At 42.3% G+C, this 22,480-nt stretch overlaps 2 protein-coding genes across 2 annotated transcripts in view; both read right to left on the reverse strand.

Annotated features, from left to right (window-relative positions):
• Positions 1-3,409, reverse strand: part of LOC110200738 (vomeronasal type-2 receptor 26-like) — a 107,196-nt gene extending 103,787 nt beyond the window's left edge. Inside the window, 1 exon segment of the mRNA XM_078148883.1 lies at positions 3,165-3,409. Within this exon segment, the coding sequence (XP_078005009.1) occupies positions 3,165-3,409 (245 nt within the window).
• A 4,161-nt stretch (positions 3,410-7,570) lies between these two features.
• On the reverse strand, positions 7,571-15,807 carry LOC144455472 (membrane-spanning 4-domains subfamily A member 4A-like). The gene is made up of 5 exons (XM_078148884.1): positions 15,718-15,807; positions 14,718-14,775; positions 10,510-10,683; positions 8,288-8,367; positions 7,571-7,762 (listed from the first exon to the last, which is right to left on the reverse strand). Exons 1-5 carry the CDS (start codon positions 15,805-15,807, stop codon positions 7,571-7,573), a joined length of 594 nt encoding a protein of 197 aa, XP_078005010.1.
• Between the last annotated feature and the right edge of the window lie 6,673 nt (positions 15,808-22,480).

A 22,480-nucleotide genomic window follows, 5' to 3' on the forward strand; every position in this document is an offset into this window, starting at 1 on the left:
TAAAACTTACATCTTCTGTTTTGTCAATATATTTTAAAGCAATGTCCTCAGGTGAGAATGTGGAGAATGAAATGAGGTTTTTAATAGGTACTCTGGAAAGAAGAATAAGCTATCACTTGGGAAGCAGTACATGGATTGCCTTGCAATAGTGAAAGCCCAATTGGGATGACATTTTCTAAATTTGCAGTAGTTTTATTTTATAATGCTTTATGACTTTCTTAAGTCAGGTTAATAGCACCTGAGTAGTATTTGAAGAAGTAGATACTGGGAGTAATGTGGAATTGTGGTTTGGCAAGGCTCAAATCGAAATCATTGGGACTGTGGGAAGGCACTTAATCACAGAATTACTACAATACAAAAGACAAATCATTGATGCATTTTTCAGGTTTTTTTTCATCCATCTATTGAATATATTTGTGAGTGTATGTGTGTGTATGTGGGTATGTATCTGTGTGCATATATGTGTGTGGATATGTGTATATACACATATATATTTGAACATAAACAAAAACTTTTACGTCCATCAATGTCCTAAGTGCTAGGGATCAAAATGAAAAAAAAAATCCTATTTATTTCTACCTTTTCTTTGATTGATAGGAAACTACCTACACTCAAACAATAATAAAAATACATAATATGTACGTAAAAATAAGTGCAGTGGAATTTCTGTGGGTTTAATTATAGTAACTAGAAAACTCAGGGAAAATTTCTTGTTGCAAGTGGTACTCAAGATCAGCTTTAAAGAAGCAAAACATTCTGAATATCCAAGAATATATGAAATAATCTTCAAAGCATGAGCAATTGTCTATGCAAATATATCATGAAAGGAAGTGTGATTTCATATATGAGGTGCAGCAAGTAAATCAGGTTGGAGTCAATGTAGATTCCTTGAAGGGGAGTGTTATGCAATAAGCCTACAAATGGAAATGAGGCTTGGGTCAGAGAATGAAAGGCTATTGGAATTCAGCAGATCAGTTGTTATTTTATCTTATAGGAATTGAGAACCTGGTGGTCTTCTTTGGGTCTGGAACAGAGGAATGATATGGGCACACACACCAATGTTTTCAAATGCTGTTGTGGCAGTGCTGCAAAGACTCAAACCATACATGACCGAGGTTAATCTCTATAAAATATAAGATAATGAATCTTCTGTCCTTTTATCTAAAATCTCCATTGAGGAAGATCCCACCACCTACCTCCCTTAGTTATGACCTGGAGAACTAAGCCAAAAAAATAATAAATCTTCCAAATCGATAAGCTTAGGTCAATGATAAGAGTCATCTTGTTGCCCTGGTTTTTTTTTTTTAACCACTCTGATTCATTCAAAATAACCTGCAGGTGACATTGACCAAAGGCCCCATTACCATGCTTCTTGCCGCTTTCCACTTTCTCTCCAACTTCTTGAATCATTTTCCACAAAGCTATGCCTAGAAATTAAGATAATAAATCAAATGGGGTCTGATTAGTGTCTTTTACTGAGAGACCATCACAGTCCTAGTGAAAGAAAATTCTTCTCTTTAAATCACTTACTAGTTCACTACAACCTTCCAATAATTTTCCCTGCAGTAACCACACTTCAGTCCTCATATTATGTTGTCATTTTGAAGGCAGAATGAAGAGCACATTTATCACTGTTAACTTTCTCTTTACTTGATCCACTTCCGTCCTTGAGTCTTCCAAGACTGTGTAGTGTTGTGAGTTTCTCACGCCGTATTTTATAAATCTCTCTTAGACCTGTGTCATCTGCAAATTTGATAAACTTTCTTCTGGTTCTTTACCCTAGTTCATGGCCTGCAAATGGCTTCTGATTAGATATTTGAGAGAAATTGTCTTATAGTTTATATTACATAGAAAGAAAAGAATTGAAAACAGTGCAATTAGTGAACCTTGTAAATGGTCTGATAGATATGGCACTTGTGGTCATTGTAAATTTATATAGTTTGGTGTTTTAGATATATTTTAATGTTATACTTTTGTGTGGCACAGCGACCCTAACCCAAATGAAACTCAGAGACTTCTCAAGGTGGAAAGCAGAGGTTACCTTTATTACAATCTTGCGAGATGGCTGTCTGCTCCTTTGATACACATGGAGAGAGAGAGAGAGGGAGAGAGAGAGAGAGAGAGAGAGAGAGAGAGAGAGAGAGAGAGAGAGAGAGAGAGAGAGGGAGAGCAGCATAACAGGGGCGCCTTATAAAAGCAAATCTCAACCCACCACGCAAAGTTTCCACCCACCATGCAAACAAGTCTCCACCCACCATTATCCCTTACCCCCTTAACTGGGGGTGGGCTTACATTCTAACTGGGAGGTGGGGCTTACAATCCAGCGGAGAAATTCAAAGACAAGGAAAGAGGCCGGAAGCCAAGGGCAAATGGCTCAGGTTGGGGTTGGGGCAGGGCTTATTTTTTTCTGTTACATGCTTAAAAACAGGGTCTGAGAGGGGAGGATTCTGAAAATAATAATCAAAAATTATTGACCTTTTGAGGAGGCTTCACCTCTGAGAGTTCATCTCTCACACTTTTAATGATAGAACTCCAATATGGAGTCACTTAGATCAAGTGGTCCTAAAACTCACCAAAGTATGTAAAGAAAGATAGACATTTTTACCTTTTCCCTTGGTAACTCGCTGTCAGGCAGATGAGGCTTGAAGCTTTGGATTGGATGACACTCTGGACTCATTGGAGTACTCTGAATTTGTTCTCTTTTCTGGTGCCTGAGATAGTGAACTTAGATCTTTCCCCCAATTTGGGGGTATAAAAATGCAGAAACTCCCACTATCCCAGCGAAGCCTAGCAGTGATCAGTGACCTTGAGAACTTCATCACATATGGGTCCAATAAGGAATATTTCTTCCCATATTTGTCATCCATAATCGGTTCTTCTCCCAGCTCATTCTTAGAGAATAAACTTTCTTTACCTGACCCTCAACCTTGAATGCATATAGAATATTTATGGATAGCCCCTATTTCTCTGTTTGCTGCACTGCTCATCAATAAAAATCTTTACTTTTTTAGCCTCCTGAACATCAGGTTTCTCTAAATTGTCAAAGCTAGGTCTTGCTTTAAACAATGCTGTGAGGCTAAATGAAACACAATTCTACCAACAAACCAGACAGTCAGAAATATGGATGATTATTTCATTATTCAGACAAATTAAAAACAACTTACTTTGTCTCTGGAACAATCCAGATTGGAGGACTTTGGAAGAAATATTTGTCATACGGTCCCGCTGACTTCTGATACAAGGAGAAGAAGCCCCCAATGACTAGGTCTCTTTCTTTTCTATAAGTGGGACTGTAAGCTCTTTCTATATGACAAGGACTCTTCCCCATGTGATACTCAAAAAGAGAAATCTGCAAAAGCAGGATCACAAATAACCTAGAGAACAAGAGCCCCAGTTTTCCCAGGCCCATGGCCAACATCCCAAATCTCTAAAGAGCCAAGCACTGTAGGATGACTAGGGGTTGTTGTTCGTGCATCTCTAGGCACATTCTCTGTTGCTAAAGATTTTTCTTTCCTAATAGATGCTCAAACTTTGAACAGTCCTTCTCCTTTGGCAACGTAGAATATGAGACATGCAGCAGGCCTGTTTAGGACAAAGGCAAAAGATAGAAAGGGCAGGGCATATTTACAGGACATTTTTGCCTCCTGGATATTATTCTCTGTGTTCTCTATGGCTGGATTAGGAAAAGAGGTCCATCTTCATGCATCTTGGGTGCAAGTCAAACAAATATGTTGACCAAAATCTGAGAGTGAGGTCCTGCCTCAAAGCTCTGCACCTGCTTCCTTAATCTTGGAAACCTCAAAAACTTAAGCATTAAAAAAAAAAGTTTGGGGATCTTCTTCCCTGCCTTCAGTCCCTGGAGCCTTCACAGCTTCCATGGGTTCTGAGATGCTCACAGGACCCTCTGATCTCTCTCAGTCTAGGTTTCTTGGGCCTTCCAATGTTCTACTTCCATTCTCCCCAAGCCAAATATCTTCACTGGCTCAAAATGACCGGTTGTTGCATCAGTCAGAGGACAGTGTGACCTGACAAGGGCAGGAAGTATGAATGACAGTGACAGGGCCTAGGCCCCCAATTTCCCAGGCCGAGATAAATTTTGCATTTGTCTTGCCCTTTTTTTTCCTTCTTTCTCTCCCTTCTCTCTCTTTCCTTTTTTCCACTGGCCCAGAGTCATATTCGACAACCAAGCATTTAAAAGTGCCTTCAGTGTGAGATTCTGCCACCCCCTATAGAGGGAGGAGAATGTGGCAGGAAGAGCCCTTTTCTGGGAAACGGACCATTTCCAGTCCAGGTTCCATCATTTATCAACTGCATGTCCTTGGAAAAGTCATTTCCCCTCTTTGAGATATAGAGGTCTACTATTATAAAGTGAGACTAAGACAAAGAAAAAAAAATTGCTTGCTCTTTTTAAGGGGCAGCTAGGTGGCTAAGTGGATGGAGCACCAGGCCTGGAGTGAGGAAGACCTGAGTTCAAATCTATCCTTGAACATAATTAGTTAGCTGTTTTAACCTGGGCAAGTTGCTTCACCCTGTTTGCCTCAGTTTCCTCACCTTTAAAATGGGCTGGAGATGGAAATGGCAAACCACCCTAGTATCTTTGCTAAGAAACCCCAAATAGGGTCATGAAGACTTGAACACAATGAACATTCTTTGTGAGGAAGGGGCACTGAAGAGACAGTGTGGGCAAATGGAAATAACCCAGACTTGAAGCAACTGAACCTGTGTTTAAATTCCAGTTCTGCTACATGTGTGACCTCTGGTTCTTTCTGTAAAAGGAACAGTTTAGATCAGAGGATCCCCAAAATTCTTTCCAATTGGAATTCCTATCACTAAGCTTTTATTGATATTAGGTAAATGCTTGGAGATTGATTGATGGATCCTAAGGTCTCTAAAGGTCTCTGTGCTTTACAAAATCTTCCTCATTCTTCCATAAAACCTTGTTCCTGAAAAACTTTTCTCTATTGCTGGCATTTAATATTCACAATTAAAAAGGAGAAATCCAGAAGTGGAGAACTGCTAGGTTCTTTCCCATGTTTTCTGCCTTCAAGAATATTTCTCACTTCTTGTCTTCATGCAAGAAACCCTGGAAGTACCCAATCAGCTTGTATTCCTCAGAGCATCTTAGTGTCAAATGCAGAGAAAGAGGAAAAGAAAATAGTAGGAAATAATATTTATCAAACTGAGCACTGAGTTAACTGTCTCAGACATTCACTAGCCATGTTTCTTAACAGTGTCTGGGGTTCGGTATTCTTTTCCATAAAATGATAGGATTGGGTTTGACTATTTCTGTGTAATGCATGTCTTTCTACCCATGTTCCCCTTAAGACAGGAAAAGATAGAGGAAACATGAGAAGGGAAGAGGTATGGGACTGGGGAAGTGAGATGTGGAAGGATGCTGAATAGAAGGAGCTGGACTGAACGGAAGCAAGGCTGGGATGGAAGTGGGAGCCAGAGAAGGAAGGGAGATTGCTCAGTGGGGGGTGAAACTCACCCAGGCCAGTCCTTGGGTCATCAGCCCAACTGGGAGGAGGGCTGAGCAATGGAGAACTCTCCACCCTTCAAGCTTCCAAAGCGCAGCTGCTATGGGGAATCTCCTCCCTCTCCCTCCTCCCTCCATCCATTTAGAAGGGAATAAAAAAAAATGTGTTTTTTTTTCTATCCCTATTACTGCTAATATTTTGGAAGTGTGATTCTCTTTTTATAGATGAGTTTGCACCCCTTGTCTACTGCCATGTTGCTACCTGTATCAGGGAGTGCATGGGAGGGGGGCCCTGAGTGGTTTTGTATTTCATAGATGATCTCGTTAGTACTCTGCAGATCTGGTCCTGGCTAGGTAAAAGAACTCTCTGGGTAGGACAGCTGTGTGGTGCGGTAGACAGAACACCAACCCTGGAGTAAAGAAGACCTCAGTTTAAATCAGATGTCAGACTCTTACTAGTTGTATGATCCTGGTCAAATCACTTAACCTGGACTGATATAAGAAACCAAAGCAAGACAAAACCTTCCTGGGTGCTATCAAGTCCTGGGTTATTTTTTCAAAGATTTGGTAACTCTCCCAAGCAGAACCCTAGCACTTGAAATTGGGGCTTACTTCATTTCCCCTAGAATAATGAGCTGATTGCTGCTTCTGGTGTTGCTGGGAGCTGGGATGTGCTTGTCCCAGAGGCTAAACTCCATCCCTTCCATCTGAAGGGATGGGGAAGTTAGGAGGAGCTAGAGAGAGCCTGGTTCCAAACTGGCCCCAAAGGGCAGGATCAGAGACCTGTGGGCTCCAGCCCTTTCTGTTTAGAAAGCACAGACACACCCCCCCCTTGTCCTCTAGCGTAACCCCTGTGGTTAGGTTAGAAAAGGGTAGGTTTCTAGTAATTCATTCTAAAGCCACCTGAAGAGAAGGTTGAGGATCCAGAGGGTCTGAGGCTGGAGCAGTTTAATCAATTAAGCAATCTATCAACATTTATTAAGCACCTACTATGTCCCTGTGTAGGACAGTTGTGAAAAATGTGTGAGACATTGTGAAGAACACTGGGGTTCAGAAGAGGATGAAAGAGTTTCAAAAGCAGGTCAAGCTCAGGGAATTTGAGCAGGATGATATCCGCTTAGAACACAGGAAAGCTGAGTTCAGGAAAGTTCTATGAGAAAAGGGATGCAGCTAAGCTGGGGATCAGGTTTCTGGAATAGCAGTAGAATCATCATTGGATTAAGGGAAGGACCTGGGCCCAGGATCCACTGGCTTCTGATTTCTCTGAGGAAAAGAGAAATAGGCGTAATTTCTTTGGTCTTGACCTGAGGATGTATGGTAGGATAAGTGAACTAGACAATGATTTTTAACAGCCTGGCCAGTGATGCGAGTCTGTGTGGATCTAAATCTAAAAGGAGGTTAGGCAGCCTCTCTGAGTATCCCCAGAGGTCCCCAGAGAAGGAATTCCAACTCTTTGTGTCTTGACCTGTCTTCCTACCTACCTGGGGTCAGTCCTGGAGAAGGATGAGGTAGAGCAGATGCAAGAGTGTAGAATGTGGATCCCAGGATTTTGGTGGATGATCACTGGACCCACTTCTATCAGCAGTGGTAGCAGAAATTCCCGAGGCTGGAGAACTTTCCTTGTGGCCCCCTTTGCTCCCCTTCATCTGCATGGGAGGGACTGTGTCCTGGTAGAAGGATTATTTCTTTGGAATCAAAGATTCAATCCCAGCTGTGCTACTTACAAGCTGTGTGACCTTGAGGTAGTCACTTTTCCTCTTTGGGCATCAGTTTCTTTATCTGCAAAGTAAGAGTTAGTGGACTCGATGTAATGTAATCGTCCCCTTCCTTTCTAAATCCACTCATTTTCATCCCTCCCTCTGCCCTTCTGTGACCTTGATCCTCATCATCCTGCCACAGTGGCTGATGCTTAGGGGAAGCTGAGGACAAAGGTGATCTAATGAAGGTTCTGCTGATACCGTCCAGTATATGCCCTGAAGGAATTAGTGGACTGTTCTCATGCCAGAAAAGGGAAGTGAGAAAGAGGCTATAACTGACTGAGGTTGCACTTTTATCAAAGATTTTCAAGAAAATGTAATCATTTTCCTGTCTTTAGTTGAGAAATATTGATTCCAAGAAAGTACCATTCATGGTGATGGGGAAGCTCATGATTTGAATGCCAAAATCCATTCCTGGAAACTTATCCTCAGCATCTGAGACCTGAATCACCAACACTTCTTTGTGAATTTCATCAGTTGGGACTTCTTGCACATAGGGAGAGAAAAGCATTGTGAGTGACCCACAAAGTCAACAGAAACTAACCTCATAAATCCCAGGTTGGAATGCCTGGGGAAGCTGGCACTGGCAGACAGGTGCAGATGATGCTTTCCCCAGCCCCAGCTTCTCAGCACAAACTTTGTCAGCCTGCCCTCCCACCCTCCCTGGTTGGTCCCTGCTTTTCTCCTTTGGAGCAAACAGAAGACTCTTCTCCTGCTCTTCTCCTCCACAGGGATGTTGTGCCTGCTTCATCAAAGAAGAGATGATGGTTTGTGTTGATAGGAAAGCACCAAAGTGGTTAGCAGACTTCCGCTGCATAGTATGGACCTGCCAATTAGCCTCCAATCAGGACAACAGGCTATGATGCCCAAGTGTAGGAGGGAGATATCAATAATCCAGGAGGGCTGTATGCCAGAGGAGAAGTTGTGTCTTCCTTGCATGCTCTCTCTGAAGCTTGCACAGTTTCTTTAAAGTCCAGTCCAAGCCTTCTGCTTGCATGTCATGCATAAAGGCACATGGGACTGTGGGTACCATCTGGCATCAGGTACTTACCCTGCTCTGGTAACAATAGGTCACATGACACCCATATCCTGAAAGGGAGATGGTGATGGTGAATTCCAAGATGGTGAAATCTAGCAATCATCCATTGATACTTGAGAAACAAAATAGGGGGTGTAATTGAGGGGGGAAATTAAATATTAAAGAAAAAAAAAGAACAGGAAAGAGTGAGGGGTGAGGATTTTAGTGAGAAGGAAGGAAAGTTACCAAAGACTAGCTAAGGCCAAGGATAGAAACAAGGAGGCCAGGCCTCTAGTAGCAGTTTTAGCCCTACCTGACTTCATGATATGGAGTAACACCCTGGACCTCTAGCTTTCCTTTTTATTTTTTTAAATCTATATATCATGACAACGGTCATGATCATGACACAGCAGATAGAGAGCTAGCCTTGGAACCAGGAAAACCTGGGTTTAAGTCCATCCTCAGACACATAATAGCAAATCACCTAACCCTCAGTGCTCCCAGGTAACTCTCCAAGACCAGACATAGCAGAGTAATTGATAACTTTTGTTAATATGGGGAACTTCCTCAGCAATAGGCCCCTTTACCCACAATCACTGCACTTCCCAAACAAAATCAACCATGCCTGCTCTGCCCTATGTCTCTGGAGCCTCTGTAATGGTACCATAAGAAATCCGTCAGAAAGTGAAACACTGTGTATAGGGGATATGAGTACAAGGGACAAAGTTCTTGGGTTTCCACATTGGATGATGGAATCCTGGAAGAAAAAAGCTCAAGTCGCAGGTATACCCATGCACACTCACACTCACACACATGCATACACTCTCACACACACATGTGCACACATGCACACATACTCATACACAGAAACATATCTCACCATAGCAATTCTCAAGACCTGGCTTACCAGGAAAGAGTCCTGACCATCCTGGACACAGTGAGCTCCAAGAGCCAAGAGTGCCTCCTCTCCACTGGGTATCTCCTTCACTGATGCATGAAATGACCTTGGCATGCAGTGGAAACAATGTCAGATCTTCTGCCAGAATATATGAATTCAAATCAGGGCTCTGCCGTTTACTGTATTGCTCTTGGGACCTTAGGCAAGTCATTTTCCCAAGCTGCACTGTGAGCTCCAGGCTCCTGGCTTGTAAAGGAGGCTTAGATGATGAGCCCTTTAAGGCCTTGTGTAGAGCTGGAAGCTAAGTGAGCGTTGGGACGGCCATGTGGTACAGCGAGAGGTGTCCTGAACATGGAGCCACGAGACTTGCCCTTCAAACCCAGCCCTGCCCTTTGTGGCCCCTCTGAGGCCTGGCTCTCCTGCTTGACTTTGAAATGGGGCTTTTGACTGGAAAACTGAGTCTCCTTCCAGTTCTAAACCTGTGACTTTACGCTCCATCTCTGGTTCTCAGGTAACCCATCTTTGGGCGAGACCACAGTCACAGAACTCAGAGACCATGAGATTATTTTTCAGCTATTTTACTAACTGTTCAAATGTAAGGGGTTTCCTCTATTATGCTTTGTACTTTATTTTATGAATTTAAAAATATGGATGCTACCCTAAGAAGGGGGTACGAAAAAGGTCCAGGACATACACACAAACAAAGTCTTGGTGATCTCAAGCCTCCTTTTAGCTTTAAATCTATGGTCATCTAAGGGCAGCTGGGTGGTACAATGGATAGAGCTTCATGGCTGAAGTCAGGAAGTCCTGAACTCAAATCTGTCCTTCCACACACTTACCAGCTGTGTGACCCTAGGCAAATCACTTAATTTTTATTTGCCTCAGTAGTTTCCTTATCTGTAAAATGAGGATAATAATAGTACCTACCTCATAGGATTGTTATGAAGATCAAATAAGGTCCTATTTATAAAGCACTTAGCACAGTGCCTGGTACAGAGTAAGCACTATAAAAATGTTAGCTTACAAACTTCTCTGCACCTCAGTTTATCCATTTGTAAAATGTGGAAGCTGGACATGATGATCTCTGAGGCTCCTCTTTGTTCAACGTCTATGATCCAATGAAATGTTTATGGGAGTGGCGTGAAAGATGAGAGAATGCCAAAGATAAAGTCCATCTTACTGGAAGACTATAAACCTTATCAATGAAATCTTGAGTCACTAGAGAAAATGTGGATCTTCCAAAGGTAGAGACTTCCAAGATTCCTACTAAATCTGTCTGCCCATCCCCAAAGGCCTCAGAGTCTCCCAAGTAGCCCAAAGACAAGGTTATATTCTACTTTAGAGTTCTTACTCCCACCCAGCTCAGGGAATGTATTCCCAAGTAAGGTAGAGAAGCCCATAGGATAGACATCAGACTCAGTGGCATAATGATGAAAGAAGTAATATGTAGTGTCTAAACTGTCCAGAAGTAAATAGATCCCAATCTCTGAGATGAAGGCACTGACAATGTTCAATCTCAGGCTGCTCTCAACTTGAATAGAAAGATTCAAAAATATTTAGAGAATCTGTAATGAACCTGCCCTGTTACCAGAGCTGCCAGATGCAGGGTTGTGTAAGCCCTAGGGAGAAAAAGAAATCAGATTTGAGATGCATATATAACTGGGCTCCCACCCTAAGTGGGTCACTTCCTCCCTGGGTAACCACTCTAAGGCCCTTCCCTTCTCTTTGGGTCTCTGTTTCCTCCATGGAAGGGGGTGGACTAGATGGTTTTCCAAATCAAAATTCTACGAAACTAATCATATGAAGTAGCAAGAGGAAGAAGAAAGAGGAAATGGCCCAAAGAGAAAGGAAAGTGATTGAGAGACTAGAGATCCAGAGCTGTCTTTACTTAGGCCTGGGATGCCCTCCCCCTTCCCTGCTATCTCTTGGAATGCTGAGTTTCCCTCAAGGCTTCAGCTCAAGCAGTATGAGCCTTTCCAGATTCCCCAGCTGCCAATGCTTCCCACCACCCACAGCCCTTTGTCTCTACTTCTGTCTACCTATATGACTAGACACAGATTTGCGTGTGTTATATTTGTATATGTGCACATCTATCATTAATATGCAGATAAAATATGAATGCTATATTAATCTGTATAGTGATACACATATTTATATACTTAGATGTTCCTCCACCAGCTAGACCATGAATTCCTTGAGAGCAGGAACTAATTTTCTTTGTTTTTCTTCATATGAAACCCACTATTTAGCACTGTGTCTGGTGCCTAATCTGTGTTTAAAAAATTTTTTGTTGACTTAACTACCTTGTCTATGTATTTCCAAAGCCATAGTATAAGCTTAATAAGAGCTCCCCTACATTGGAAGAGACTAGATTTCAACCAAGGTCCATCAAATTGCTGGAGATTGTTAAAAAATGCTTATTGAATGACTGAGACAGCAATGTAATTTTTAATTCAATTCAATAAATATTAGTCAAGCACCTACTAGGTGCCAGGCATCATGCTAAACACTGGGGTTACAAAAAGAGGCAAAAGACAAGGAGTTTACAATCTTGCCCTCAAGGAGCTTACCTTCTAATGGAACAGAAAATAGGCAAACAAAATGTATGAGGCAAGCTACATACAAGATAAATAGGAAATAATTAACAGAGGGAAAGCACTGAAATTAAGAGGGGCTGGGGACAGCTTCCTGTGGAAGGTGGGATTTTAGTTGGGACTTAAAGGAAGTCAATAGTAGTCACATCAGTAGTTGGAGCAGAGGAGAGAGAGCATTCCAGGCATGAGGACAGCCAGAGAGAATGCCTGGAACCAAGAGGTGGAGTATCTTTTAGGTGGAACAGCAGGGAGGTCAGTGTCACTGGATTAGAGTACATCCTGGGAGGAAGGAGTGAAAAGACTGGAAGGGCAGGAGGGGCTGGGTTAGGGAGGGCTTTGAACACCAAACAGCCATGAAAGCTGAAGAAAGCATGAGTCTGGTTCTACCATTTAGTATCCCACATGACCCTGGAGCAGTCACTTAACTTCTGTTGCTCGGTACCTTACTTTCTAAAATGATTGTGTTGGACTAGGCGACCCAAAGGTCTCTTAGGCCTACAAATCTTAAGATTCTGTCATCCCAGGGCTCTTTTAATTAGGCAGAAGAAGAATTTTGGGGAGAGGGGAAATATCTGCTCAGGATGGGGGAAGTGAGGGCCCTCCCAGTATCATCTGACCTTCCCCCAGTCCTCAAGGCCAGTCTCCTTAAATTGGGGCCAATTTACTTCAAATCAGTTCCACAAACCTTCATTAAAAGGTGACCACCTGCTAGGCATTTTGAAACAAAGACAAAATAAATGAATCAATTGCTGCCCTCCAGGTGTTTCTATTCTCTGACTTACAAGAATCAGAGTAGGGCTTTCTGGGATTCTGACTCTGAGGCAGTTTCAGTGGGGCTTAGAGAAGATTTGGAGCTGTTATCACCAACCTCCCCAGACCCTGAGTCTCTCCCTCAACTTTCTCCTAAAGTCTTTCTCCCAAGCTCACTATCATGTGGTCTCTGCCACTATTCCTGAATTATGGTCATGGGATAACATCTCCTATGATCATAGACTGAGAGTCGGAAACGACCCCTAGAATCCACCTAGTCCAACCTTTTTATTTTATAAGTGAGGCCCAGATAGGGGGCAGTAACATGTCCAATGTCACACTGATAAATGGCAGAGTCAAAATTGGAACCCAGGTCCTCTGACTCCAAATGTAGCCACTTTCCCCAACCTACTAATTCGAGCTGCTTTCAGGCCAGCCAATTTGGAAAGCATGGTTAGGCCTTTTTTTTTTTTTAAATGGAATTTTACTGTTAGCTTTTGCTTCTATAATGAATAGATTTCCCTGGATTTCTTCTTCATCTCCTCCCAAATTAAAAAAAAATTAGAAAAGGAAAAGAAAAAAGTCAGCAAAACCAACCAGTGCAATAAATGTATATGTTATAATATGCAGTACCCCCCACCTGTAGGCAGTGATCTCTGCAGAGGAAGCGAAGGGGATTATTTTCGCATGTCTCTTTCAGATTTGTTCTTTAGGATTTTGTGATATTAAGCTTTGCTTATACTGGGTATACTCTATCGAAATTGAAAATGGATGTTTCAAAATCATGGAGAACAATCATGGACCCTAGGAAGAGATGTTCCCAAAGTGCTGCTCTGACCATATCACCCCTCCTACTCAGATAAACTCTAGTGGCTCCGAATTGCCTCCAGAATCCGATACAAAATCATGTTTGGCATTCAAAGCCCTTCAGACCCTATCCCCTCATCTCTTTCCAGTCTTCTTACACCTTATTCCTATCACCAGGCTCCAGGCTGCTGTTCCAAGAACAAGACCCTCCATCTTCCCCATCTGAGCATCCTCTCTGACTGTCTCCATGCCTAGAAGGCCCTCCCTCCTCATCTCCACCTCCACACCACTCCCCCGTGGTTTCCTTCAACGCCCAGGTAAAGTCTCAGCTTCTCAGGAAGCCTTTCCTAGTCCCTCTCTATTCCAGTGTTCCCCTCTGGTACTTCCTATTTATCCCTTATGGAGGTTGTTTGTACAGAATTGTTTGCATGTTGTCTTACACATTAGACTGTGAGCTCCTTGAGAACTGAACTGTCTTCTTCCCTTCTTTGCATCTCTAGCATTTAGCAAAGTGCCTCAGGCATTAAGAAATGCTTATTGACTGACTGATTGACTGACAGAAATAAGAAGGCATCTTTCATCTAAAATACCTTTGCTGAGGTAGAAGGTCTACAGGCCTATGACACTACATATATTTTGAAAATTTTTGAATGCATTGGTGGGTTTTGTGGATTTTTTTCTTCTCTTTTTCTTTTAAAAATTGTTATATAGATGTTCTTTGGGAAATCTAAGGGGAAGAATAGGGTAGACATTTAGATAATATAAAATATATCAATTGAATTTATTTTTAAAAATAAAAATTAATATTTTACATTGGTAAAGTCATTGTACATCATTTTCTTGACTTTGTTTACCCTTCTCTGCATTTAGTTTATGAGGCTCTTTTCATGTTTCTCTTTTCCCATCATGCTTTTTATTTCTTATAGTACAATAATATTCTATGACATTCATGTCCCACAGTTTGTTCATCCATTCTCTAAAAGACAGGAATCTGCTTTGTTTCTAGTTCTTTGCTACACACACACACACACACACACACACACACACACACACACACACACACACACACACACACACCAGCTGTTTTCACTATTTTGTTGTAACTGGAGCCTTTCTTTTTGGTCAATGATCTCTCTCTTTGGGGTAAAAGCCTACTAGGAGGATCTCTGATCAAAAGGTGTGGACATTTTAGTCACTTTATTTGTATATATTTCCAGAATAGTTGTACCAATTCACAGCTCCATCAACAACGCATTAGGGTGGTTTTCAAAACTTTCTGCGCTTTCCGAAGACTTCCACCCCCTCTAACAAATCTTCCCTCAGAGTTCCTATAGAAAAGGTGAAAACTGTTGTCCTCTTCCACCCTACTCACTACCACCTCCTTCCTTCTTGAGCTGAAAAGAAAAATGTCCACTCACCATGTCTTTTGTGGTCTCAGCAGCAATGGAAAGGGAGCCGGAGAGGATGAATTGCTAACATGAAAAGGACTATCGTAGTGCCTACAACCCCCATCCCACCTCCATCAAGCTCCCAAGTTTCTCATAGCAGGCCCACCTTCTACCATACTTAAAACAGGTAACTTGTGATGGGCACATTCAGGCAGTAGAGCACTGAGCTAGCTGGAGAGCCAGTCTGGCTGCAGACAGAAGGATTCCAAAGTACTCTAAGGCCTCTAAACAGAAGGTGACAGAGAGCAAGGGAAGCTAGAAGGCCTATGCTGGGGGCGGGAATCTTACCTTTCAGAGAGCCCCAGCTGGCACCACTGACCAAAAAGGGGAAAGTCAATGTGGTCAGGAATTCTTAATCTAGGGTCTGTGAACTTCAAAAATATATATTTTGATAAGAATATTTATTTTGTAATCTTCTGCATTTTGTTTTATGCCTTTCCAAACATGGTTCTGAGAAGGAGTCTAAAGGCTTCACTAGCCTTCCCTACAAGTCTATGATACCCAAAAGGTCAAGACCTCCTGATTTACATGGTTGGGAACTGTGATGTCACCATGTTTTTCTTCATCTAGTAGTATTTATAATGTATGAAGCATTTATTATAGTGCCTGGTATATAACAAACATCATATAAAGGTTAATTATTATTATTATTATATAGCACTATGAGCCTAGGATAGTGCTAAGCATTTTATAATTATTACATCATTTGATCCTCACAACAACCCTGGGAGGTGGGTGCTGTTAATATCCGCATTTTACAGTTGAGGAAACTGAGGAAAACAGAGGTAAAGTGACTTGCCCAGGATCATACAGTTAATAGGTGCTGAGGCTAGATTTGAACTCGGTTCTTCCTGACTCTAGACCTAGTGGTCTAGTTGCCCCCATGATTTTTTTCATGAGGGGAACTTATGCTCCAGCTAATTCAGATCAGCAACTCATTTGGACCTCAGCCTCTTAGAGACTTGCTTGGGTCACTAAGGGACTAGCCAGGCGCCCATAGCCAGTGTGGGTCAGAGGCAAGATTGAACCAGGGTTGCTTCCTGGTTCTCTATCCATGTTGCCTTCAACTATGCAGGGCTAAATGGGGCCACAGATAGAGCAAAGAAGAGCTTGAGATCTCACGGACTGCTTATTTCCAGTCCTATGGGATCTGATGAGAATGGCACACCCAGCTGGAAGAAAGTATGTAAGGGTGCTTAATGGATGCTTGTGGAATGAATGAATGAATGAATGAATGAATGAATGAATGACCCCCTAACTGGAGATGAAGTTGTGCTATAACTGAAGGAGCACAGACTCTGTATCTAGGAGCCTGTAGGATTCTGGATCTAGAACCAAGGGAGACCTCAGATGGATTTTTTCCCTATCCCAAAGAGTTACTATAGGAAATAGTACCAAGACTGCAAGTGAAGGAATTGAGGTCCATCCTAACTAGAATATACCCTTCTAACTCATCACGGACACGTTACCCAGAGCTTCAGAAACAGGTACTAAAGTCTGATACCCAGTGGGATCTTCCCAGTCTGAGAAGGACTCAAGTCAACAGGACTTGCAGCAAAGGCCCCCAGGGACATCCCTCAATGTCAGTGACCATCCCTCTGGTTCAATGAAAAGTTGTGTGCAAAGTTCTGAACTAGGAGGAGAGGGGAGAAAGCTTTCCAGGGTGTGTGTGACTGAAATCAAGTAGTACTTAAAAAGGGGAAGTTGGGCAGGTGCTTCCTGATTGAAAGAAGAAGAGGAGAGACATTCAAGTTAAGCTGTTCACTTAAAAATGCACATGTGTCTGTGTGTGTGTTTGTGTGAGGGTGTGTGTAGGGGTGTGTGTGTGTGTGTGTTTGTGTGCTGGGATTAGGGAGTGGGTAGGGAGATTAGACTTTTATTATATAGAAGACACGGCCAAGGATTCCAATAGAAATTGGGTGATTTTCAGGATGGAACACCCCATACCATAGACTTCTATGACCCTGTGCCCAAAAACCAGCAAGAGCGCGCTATGGGCTTGTACTTCTAGGCACAAACCTACAAGGCTGTTGAACTGGTTCTGTCATAACCAACTGTTGCAAGATGAAAACAAAACAGTGGGTTTAAGCTGAGGAGTTAAGGTTGCCCTTCCCCAGAGGGAAGAAGGGGGAACACGGAGAAAGAAACAGGAATGGTAAAGAGTCTATTTGCTGCAGGCCCAGAAAACAAATAGGACTCTGATAATTACTGTAGTCATCCCCCTCTATCTCATCCCTGAACCAGCTCTTCAATGACAGGAGAAATGGAATAGCATATGTGACATGAACTTCATGGGGTCTTAGGTACAAATCCCACCTCTGATACCATCTGGCTGATCATGGGTCAATCACTTCAGGCTCTCAGCCTGAGTTTCTTCATGTTTATAATGAAAGAGAGAGCCTAGAAGAGCTTAAGGCCACTTCTAGCTCTAAATCTATGATTTTGTCAAAGATGAATGAGGTCTGCTTACTCTAGACTACTGTGTTTGTAAAGGTTTCCCACTCTCTTTGTCTTTCTGGGTAACATAGTGGTAACTATAACCACTCTGGACAGCCTGGTCTGAACTGAAAGTCTGGTCTGAGTTGGCCTTTGCTAGAACATATGCGATATGGGGACCAGAACCAGCCTAAATGAAACCCAAAATGTTGGCAAGATAGTGGGCACATATGTATCCTTACTATCAACCACTGGATAAGTTGATGTCTCTAAACTAGAATTAGAGCTAGCCTCTCTGTCCCTAGAATTCCAGACTGGACTGGCCACAAAATAAACCAAATGCCTTGGGCACCAAATTTTGAAAGAGGTTTCTAAAAGGGGTCATGGAAAAGGAAATATTCTGATGTGTACTCACGAAGCCTGAGAAAGAATGGGAGATGTACAAAATGGGGAAACAAACCATGGTGATGGACTTGTTGGCTGGTTGTTTTCAGTCATAGCCGACTCTTTGTGCCCCTGTTTGGGGTTGGGGGTTTGAGTGGTTTGCCATTTCCTTCTCCAGATCATTTATGGATGAGGAAACTGAGGCAAACATAGTTAATGACTTGCTTGGGTTCACAGGCTAGAAAGATTGGATGTGAACTCAGGTTTTCCTGACTCCAGGCCCTGTATTCTATCCACTACACCACCTAGTAGCCTCTTGTAATGGAGATGAATGTCAAAGCCTGGTATGATCCCATATCCTCACCAGAAATCTTCTAGCAAAGGATGAAAAGCAAATTACAATGAAGTGAAGAGGACATGGGTTTAAATCTTACTTCTGATGCTTAATAACCCTGTGACCTTAGAAAAGTCACTTGAGGCAGCTAGATGGTACAATGTAGCCTAGACTCAGGAAGACCTGAGTTCAATTCCCACTTTAAAGACTGATTAAGGGGGGCAGAGCCAAGATGACAGGGTAAAAGCAGTGACTTGCTTGAGCTCTCCCCCAAACCCCTCCAAATACCTATAAAAATGGCTCTAAACAAATTCTAAAACAGTAGAACCCACAAAAAGACAGAATGAAACAAATTTAGAGTCCAAGACAACCTGGATGATTGATCAGAAAGGTGTATCGTGCCGGGCTGGGAGAAGAACACAGTTTGGAGTGGGCACGCAAGCAAGGCAGGCCTCAGCAAACCTGAAGCAGGCCTCAGAGGACTGAATCATGGGCAGCTGTGGTGGTTTCCAGATTTCTCAACAAATGAACACCAAAGACAACTTAGAAGGTCAGTAGGAAAAGTCTGGGTCTGCAGTGAGAGACAGAAAGGCAGTCCCAGCCCTGGTCCCTGAGTGTCTGCCCCAAGGTGGCAGCTGCTTCCAGAGCTGTGGGCCCACAGACAGACAGGGAATCCAGGGGCTGATCAGAGGGGTATTGCAGGGATCTCTCTACTGGTGCAGGATTATCTTGCTTTGCCCACGCTTGGAGCTAATTCATAGTTCTGGGTGGAGATCCTGGGGCAAGGAGGAGTGCTGGTGTGGTGAAGCTTGTAGTGTGGTAGAGGAGAAATCCTCCTCACAGTTCCAAGACAGAAAAGAGTGCTTGTGGTTACTCATAGACCTGAGCACAGGTCAGGAAAGGTGTAAACACCTTGCCCTTAATTGTACCAAGTTGAAAGGACTGAAAATTTACAGGTTCCTGGAAGTATCTCTGAAAACAGCTGCACAAAACTCGAAAGTTTGGGAAAGTGCATTCTCCACAATGGAAGCAGACCCCTACCTTAACAAAGAGTTAAAACTCAAGTAAGTGGCTGGGATTATGAATAAACAAAGGTCCAAAAAAAGTCAGACCATAGAATCTTTCTTTGGTAACAAAGATCTAAACATACAACCTGAAGAAGACAACAAAGTCAAAGCTCCTACACCCAAAATCTCCAAGAAAAATATGAATCAGTCTCAGTCCATGGAAGAGCTCAAAAGGGAGTTTGAGAAACAAGTAAGAGGAGAAGAGGAAAAACTGGGAAGAGAAATGAGAGTGATGCAAGAAAATCATGAAAAACAAGTCAACATCTTGCTAAAGGAGACCCAAAAAAATACTGAAGAAAATGACACCTTAAAAAATAGCCTAACCCAAATGGCAAAAGAGGTCCAAAAAACCAATGAGGAGAATTATGTGTTAAAAAGCAAAATTGGCCAAATGGAAAAGGAAGTACAAAAGCTTACTGAGGAAAATACTTCCTTAAAAATTAGAATGGAGCAGGGGGCAGCTAGGTGGAGCAGTGGATAGCGTACCAGCCCTGAAGTCAGGAGTACCTGAGTTCAAATCCGGCGTCAGACAATAACATTTATTAGCTGTGTGACTCTGGGCAAGTCACTTAACCCCAATTGCCTCAGTAAAAAATAAATAAATAAATAATAAATAAATACATAAATAAATTAACAAACAGATAAATAAATAAATGACTTAGAATGGAGCAATTGGAACCTAGTGACTTTATGAGAAATCAAGACACTGTAAAACAAATCCAAAAGAATGAAAAAATAAAAAACAATGTGAAATATCTCATTGAAAAAACAACTCAGCTGGAAAATAGATCCAGGAGAGAAAATTTAAAAAAAGTTATTGGACTATCTGAAAGCTGTGATGGAAAAAAGAGCCTAGACACGATCTTTCAAGATAGTATCAAGGAAAACTGCCCTGATATTCTAGAACCAGAGGGTAAAATAAAAATTGAAAGAAGCTACCAATCAACTCCTCAAAGAGATCCTTAAAGGAAAACAGCCAAATTCCAGATTTCCCAGGTAAAGGAAACAATATTGAAAACAGCCAGAAAGAAACAATTCATACTTTTACAGTGGAGGGGAAGTGGGGGAAGGTAAGAGGGAATGAGTGAATCTTACTCTCATTGAGTTTGTCTTAAGGAGGGAATAATATACAAACTCAATTGGGTATGGAAATCTATATTACCCTACAGAAAAATAGGAGGGAAGGGGATAAAAGAGGGGGGTTGATAGAGAGGAGAGTAGATTAGAGTTGGGGTAATCAGAAACAAACACTTTTGAGAAGGCACAGGGCCAAATGAGAGAATAAATGGGGAATGGGATAGGATGAAGGGAAATAGAGTTAGTTTTTCACAACATGACTTTTATAGAAGTGTTTTGCATGACCACACATATGTAACCTGTGTCAAGTTGCTTGCCTTCTCAATGAAGATGGGTGGGGAGGGAGGAAGGGAGAGAATTTGGAACCCAAAGTTTTAAAATAAATGTAAAAAAAAATTGTTTTTTACATGCAACTGGGAAATAATATATATAGGCAATGGGGTATAGAAATCTACCCTACCCTGTAGGAAAATAGAAGGGGAAAGGGATGGGGGGTAATAGAAAGGAGGGCAGATTAGGAAAAGGGGCATTCAGAATGCAGGCCATCTTGGGGTGGGGGAGGGGAGAAAAGGGGGGAAAATTTGGAACTCAAAATCTTATGGAAGTGAATGTTGAAAATTAAATATTAATTAATTAATTGAAAAAATATGAAACACATCACTTATCATTATCATAATTGTAGCACCAACTAGCATCATCAAAAATTGTTTGTCAGTGACTCATGATCCTGTTCTCAATTTTATACAATGACAACCAGGACTAGATGGTTTTGTAAGTCCTATATGGCTTTAAATTCTGTACTTCCTTTTACTTGAGCGTTTACTTGCTCTCAAGGAGTCTCCGATCTTTCTGTGGTTGCTAATTTTAATATGATAAGTTTAATGTTTTAATAAGGTTTTAATGATAAATTTAAAAAAAATAAATACTGGTTAACTGACTGTATGCACCCTGAAAGCAGCAATTATAGCTCACACCATGCTTACATTCCCTCTCAGAAGTAGAATAAGCAGCCTGAGATTCCTTCTTGGTCTGTTCTCCAACAAGACTCCATGGTCTTTTCCATCACAGGCTAGGATTAACCCAGAGGCTGTGATCTATGACTTGGGCCCTGAATGGGTTTTTTTTTTCAGGCTGATTTTTCATATTCCCCTTAATGTACTCTGAGGTGCAGCCAAACTGAGTGACCAGGTATTTCCTAAAATCAACATTCCATCCCCTCTTTGTGTCTTTGAATGGACTATTTCCTGTACCCAGAGTGCACTCCATCCCCACTCCCATTTCTTAGAATCCATAGCTTTTGTCAAGGCTCAGCTCCCACGGGGCTTCCTCAGGAAGCCTTTTCTGAATTCCCATTTATTAGTTCTCTATTATAGTCTCTATCTCTTTGTCCTTGTCTGTCTCTCTCTGTCTCTATCTCTCTCCTTCCTTTTCTCTCCATCTCCCTATTTCCCTTGCTCTCTTTCCTCCTCTTCCTCTCTCCCTCTCTTTTCCTCTCTCCTCTCTCCCTGTTCTCTCTTCCCTCCTTTCCCAATGCCTCTCTCTGCCTCTCTCTGCCTCTCTCTCTCTCTTTTCTCTCTCTGTCTGCCTGCCTGCCTGCCTATCTGTCTCTGTCTGTCTGTCTGTCTGTCTGTCTCTCTCTCTCTCTTTGAATTACCATTTGCTATATCCCCTGGTGGAATATAATTCCCATGAGGATGGGGACTGTTTCACTTGCATGTTTTTCATTCTGAGCACCCACAGAGCACAACAGCATTACAGAGAAGGGGCCTGGTCAGTGTTTGCAGAGCAGAGGTGATTTGTCACCTCTCTCTGACACTTCCTACCATCCCCTTCAGTTCTCTCTCTTCCCCAGTCATCTTTCCCTACTTTACCTGCCCTCCTGATATTTTCCTGCTGACTTCTTCCTCTCTTTTTTGTCTGCATCTATGGAGAAACTTTGGGAACCTATGAGGGCACCAAGCTTAAGTACAGTAGCAGAGTTGCCTCTCAGGGCAGAATTTTTCAGAGGAAACAAGGTCCAATCCAACCCTGACATCACTTTGCCAGGTTCAAACCCTTCCCAACGCAGAGGAGTGAGATGAGAGGGCCAAGACCAGAAGGAAGCCATCAATATCAGCCTTCAGAGGAACAGCCACTCTTAGAACAGTTGGGACCCGTCTTCCAATGTCCATGTGCACAGAGGGATGTATTCAGATTATAGACAGGAAGAGGAATGAGGGAGGGCTAATAGAGAAGAGAATGAAGGACCCCTTTGTGAACTTTTCCCTTGGGTAGAGGTGCAAATGTTAAACTTAGATCCCTCCTCTTCCTTATTTTGAAGTCAGAAAGGAAGTGCCTCTTTCTCTTCCATAGATAAGCCCTGGCCCTTGGTTTTTCTAAACCTGGTTTCCAAGCCTCTCCTATCATATCTGCCCCTGGAGCTTCCTATTCC

The sequence above is a fragment of the Phascolarctos cinereus genome, unplaced genomic scaffold (genome assembly GCF_003287225.1).
Source record: "Phascolarctos cinereus isolate Bilbo 61053 unplaced genomic scaffold, phaCin_HiC Scaffold_9;HRSCAF=440, whole genome shotgun sequence".
In the NCBI taxonomy this organism is placed as follows: Eukaryota; Metazoa; Chordata; class Mammalia; order Diprotodontia; family Phascolarctidae; genus Phascolarctos; species Phascolarctos cinereus.